Source organism: Mandrillus leucophaeus, unplaced genomic scaffold (assembly GCF_000951045.1).
Source record: "Mandrillus leucophaeus isolate KB7577 unplaced genomic scaffold, Mleu.le_1.0 Scaffold153, whole genome shotgun sequence".
NCBI lineage: Eukaryota > Metazoa > Chordata > Mammalia > Primates > Cercopithecidae > Mandrillus > Mandrillus leucophaeus.
In genome coordinates, this window is record NW_012101510.1 from 2,019,695 (window position 1) to 2,023,067 (window position 3,373).

The 3,373-nt window shown below is 52.9% G+C and overlaps 1 protein-coding gene across 1 annotated transcript in view; it reads right to left on the reverse strand.

Annotated features, from left to right (window-relative positions):
• The window catches only part of SREBF1 (sterol regulatory element binding transcription factor 1), a 12,378-nt gene extending 9,011 nt beyond the window's left edge, over window positions 1-3,367 (reverse strand). The window contains exon 1 of the mRNA XM_011975264.1: window positions 3,252-3,367. Coding sequence (XP_011830654.1) covers window positions 3,252-3,270 — 19 coding nt within the window. The 5' untranslated portion in view covers window positions 3,271-3,367. The remainder of the gene's footprint in view (window positions 1-3,251) is intronic.
• Window positions 3,368-3,373: the final 6 nt, after the last annotated feature.

Consider the following 3,373-nt stretch of genomic DNA (forward strand, 5'->3'; position numbering starts at 1 on the left):
ACACACACTCATACACACACACATACACATACACACACACTCACACACACTCATACACACACACACTCATACACACACATACACACACTCATACACACACTCATACACACACTCATACACACACATACACATACACTCATACACTTATACACACACACACCTACACACATACACTCATAGACATGCTCATAGACACGCACACTCATACACACACCTATATACACACACACCTACACACATACACACTCATACACACACACTCATACACACACTCATACACACACTCATACACATACACACACATACACACACTCATACACACATACACACACTCATACACACACATACACTCATACACACACTCATACACACACATACACTCATACACACACTCATACACACACATACACACACTCATACACACACACACACACACATACGCACACTCATACACATACACATACACACACACATACACACACTCATACACACACATACACATACACATACGCACACTCATACACATACACACATACACACACTCATACACACACATACACATACACACACATACGCACACTCATACACATACACACACACTCATACACACACACATACACATACACATACGCACACTCATACACAACACATACACACACTCATACACACACATACACATACACACACATACGCACACTCATACACATACACATACACACATACACACACTCATACACACAGACACATACACACACTCATACACACACACACATACACTCATACACACACTTATACACACACACACACCTACACACATACACTCATAGACACGCACACTCATACACACACCTATATACACACACACCTACACACATACACACTCATACACACACACACACACGTCCACACTGCACTGTGGACTCAGACCAGCTTCCAAGCATTTGCCCATGAGGTGACCAACCCTTCTAGACAGCTCTCCTGCCCTCTCCACAGTCCATCAGCCCCCACCCCACACAGAACAAAAGGAATCCAGAGGCCCAGGTGCAGCCTTCCCTGGCCCCACTGGGGCCTGTTTCTCAATGTGTGAAACGGGGGCAGGTCTCCGTCCACAGATCCAGCAGCTCCAGTCTTTGGGACGGAGATGGGGATGGGGAGGGAGGAGCAGCTTAGGGCAAGTGGGAAACAGGACAGAGGGGGTCTTCATATAGGAGCGATGGACCCTACACCCCACCATGGGCCACTCCTGGTCTCATCCTAAAAGGCTCCCCCAGCAGGATCCTCTGGGCGCTGAACTTGACAAAGCAACTTGGAAACTGCTGAGGAGTGGGTGATTTTCCCCTCCCCTCAGTTCACAGGGGGAAGAGGGGCACAGAGAGAGGCAGGATTGCCTTGAGGCCCTGAAGAAGTGGTGGGATCCTCTGTGACCAAGGACCAACTGTGCAGCCTGGGCCCACTCTTCCTAGGGCAGCGCAGGATCTCCAGAGAGAATGGCGACAGGGAAGTCCCCCAAGAGAACCCCAGATCACAGCAGGGTCCTCATCCACGCTGGAAGGACTCTAAGGGCGGGGGCCCGTGTCAGAAGGGTGGGTCTGGACCAAAAGCCAGGCCAACTGTGGGGCTAACCACATTGATGGAGCCAGGCTAGGCCGCTAATACTCACCCACAGCTGAGCGGGCGGTGTGATCACTGGTCCCATTCTACACATGAAGAAACTGAGCTGTAGAGAGGTGACTTACTGGCCTAAGTTCTTATAGAGTCTGAGACTCAACTGAGTCCAAACTCTACTTGACTCCAATGCCTCAACCACTGGCCACTACCCTAGACTACCTCAAAAGATTAGCTCACCTCATCTGGGAGACAAGAAAAGACACTGAGGTTCAGGAAGGACCACAAGCAGCCCAAGAGCATGCAGTGGGGTTCAAACCCAGGTCTACAAAATCCTGAATCTGTTGTCTCTGTGCCTTTTCTTGCCCCACCAAGAAGCCAAGAGCCAGGCTGCTATCACCAACCCATTACTCAGTGGAACAGACCAAGGCTTAGGGCCGAGCCAGCTGCTGCCCACATGGCCAACCAGTGTGTCTCTGTATAGAGTTCTGGGCTCAAGTCCAGGCTTTGCCTGCAGCCAAGTAGCCTCAAGACCCAGGCCTGGCCACTCAGGGCTTTGATTTCATCTCTGTAAAAGCAAGTGCTGTCTGTCCTGACTCCTTCCTCCTCATACAGACTGGGACATACTCCCACCTCAGCCCCGCCTGGCCATGGGCCCTCTCCCCCAGCTGGCGCCTGGCAGCCTATCTGGCTCAGCCCAGGGCCCTCTAACCCACTCACGGTGGCACCCACTGTGCAGAATGCTAAGACCATGGGGACCTCCAGTGCTCTCAGGATCCCCAGCCTGAGCTCCCAGCCCTGCCCACCACTAGCTTGAAGTGGAGCCTGAACCAACAGCCTCCTCTCACTGGCCCCAGTTTTCTCATCTGTACAACAGAAAGATTAAATCCTTTTTGGTAGGGCTGCCCGAGGCTTTGCTTAGCAGGCAGCTGGCACAGAGTGGAGACCCAGCATCGCCTACTGACAGGTACCCAGGCAGGCAAGTTACTGCACGAGGGGAAATTTCCTAGAGCGGTTTGCAGAATAGGATGGGGTGGCAGCCCCAGTCTCCCTGGCTTCTCAAGTAGAAACTCTCCTGGTTTGTGGACGCTCCAGGTCACAAGTCATCAAGTCATAATGGACTTTCAATTGCAGGGTTTCCCACCCCTTTACCCCAGTCCTTGTGAGCCTCTTTGATAGATGGGGGAAACTGAGGCCTGAAAGAAAAACTGACAATTTTGACAATCTAGGGCTCCCACTGTCTGCCTGAAGAGTCTAAGATGCCCACAATAGGCAGGGGTGCCGAACAGGGCAGGCGCTGTAGCAGACAGGGACAACGGGCCCTCCTCCCTGCTTCCTCCTGGTCCTGTCCCAAAGCGGGTGCAGGGAATGTAGAGAAGGCCACCCTCTCCCTCCAAACCCTCTTAGGTCGGGATGCTGCTGTCGGGTCTCTAAGCAAACCCTTCCCCTTGAGTTGCAGGGGGCACTAATTTGATAGGGGGTAGGCCTCCACTTCCCCAGTGAGTAACTGTCACACCTCCTCCCTCAGGAAGGGGATCTTTCCTGCTCAAGTTCCGCAGCCCCCATGGCTGCCCACCCCAGGAGAACCTGCAGGAGACGGAGGCATTGTATAAAGGGCTGGGGCTGGGGGGAGCCTCCAAAAATACCTTCGAACGTGCAATCCATGGCTCCGCGATCAGCGCCCGCCCTTGGGGCGTCCAGGCGGCTGGCCCTACCCCTCCTCGCGCCGACTTCACCTGTCAAGGCGCGGCGGAGTTTTGAAGCCGTT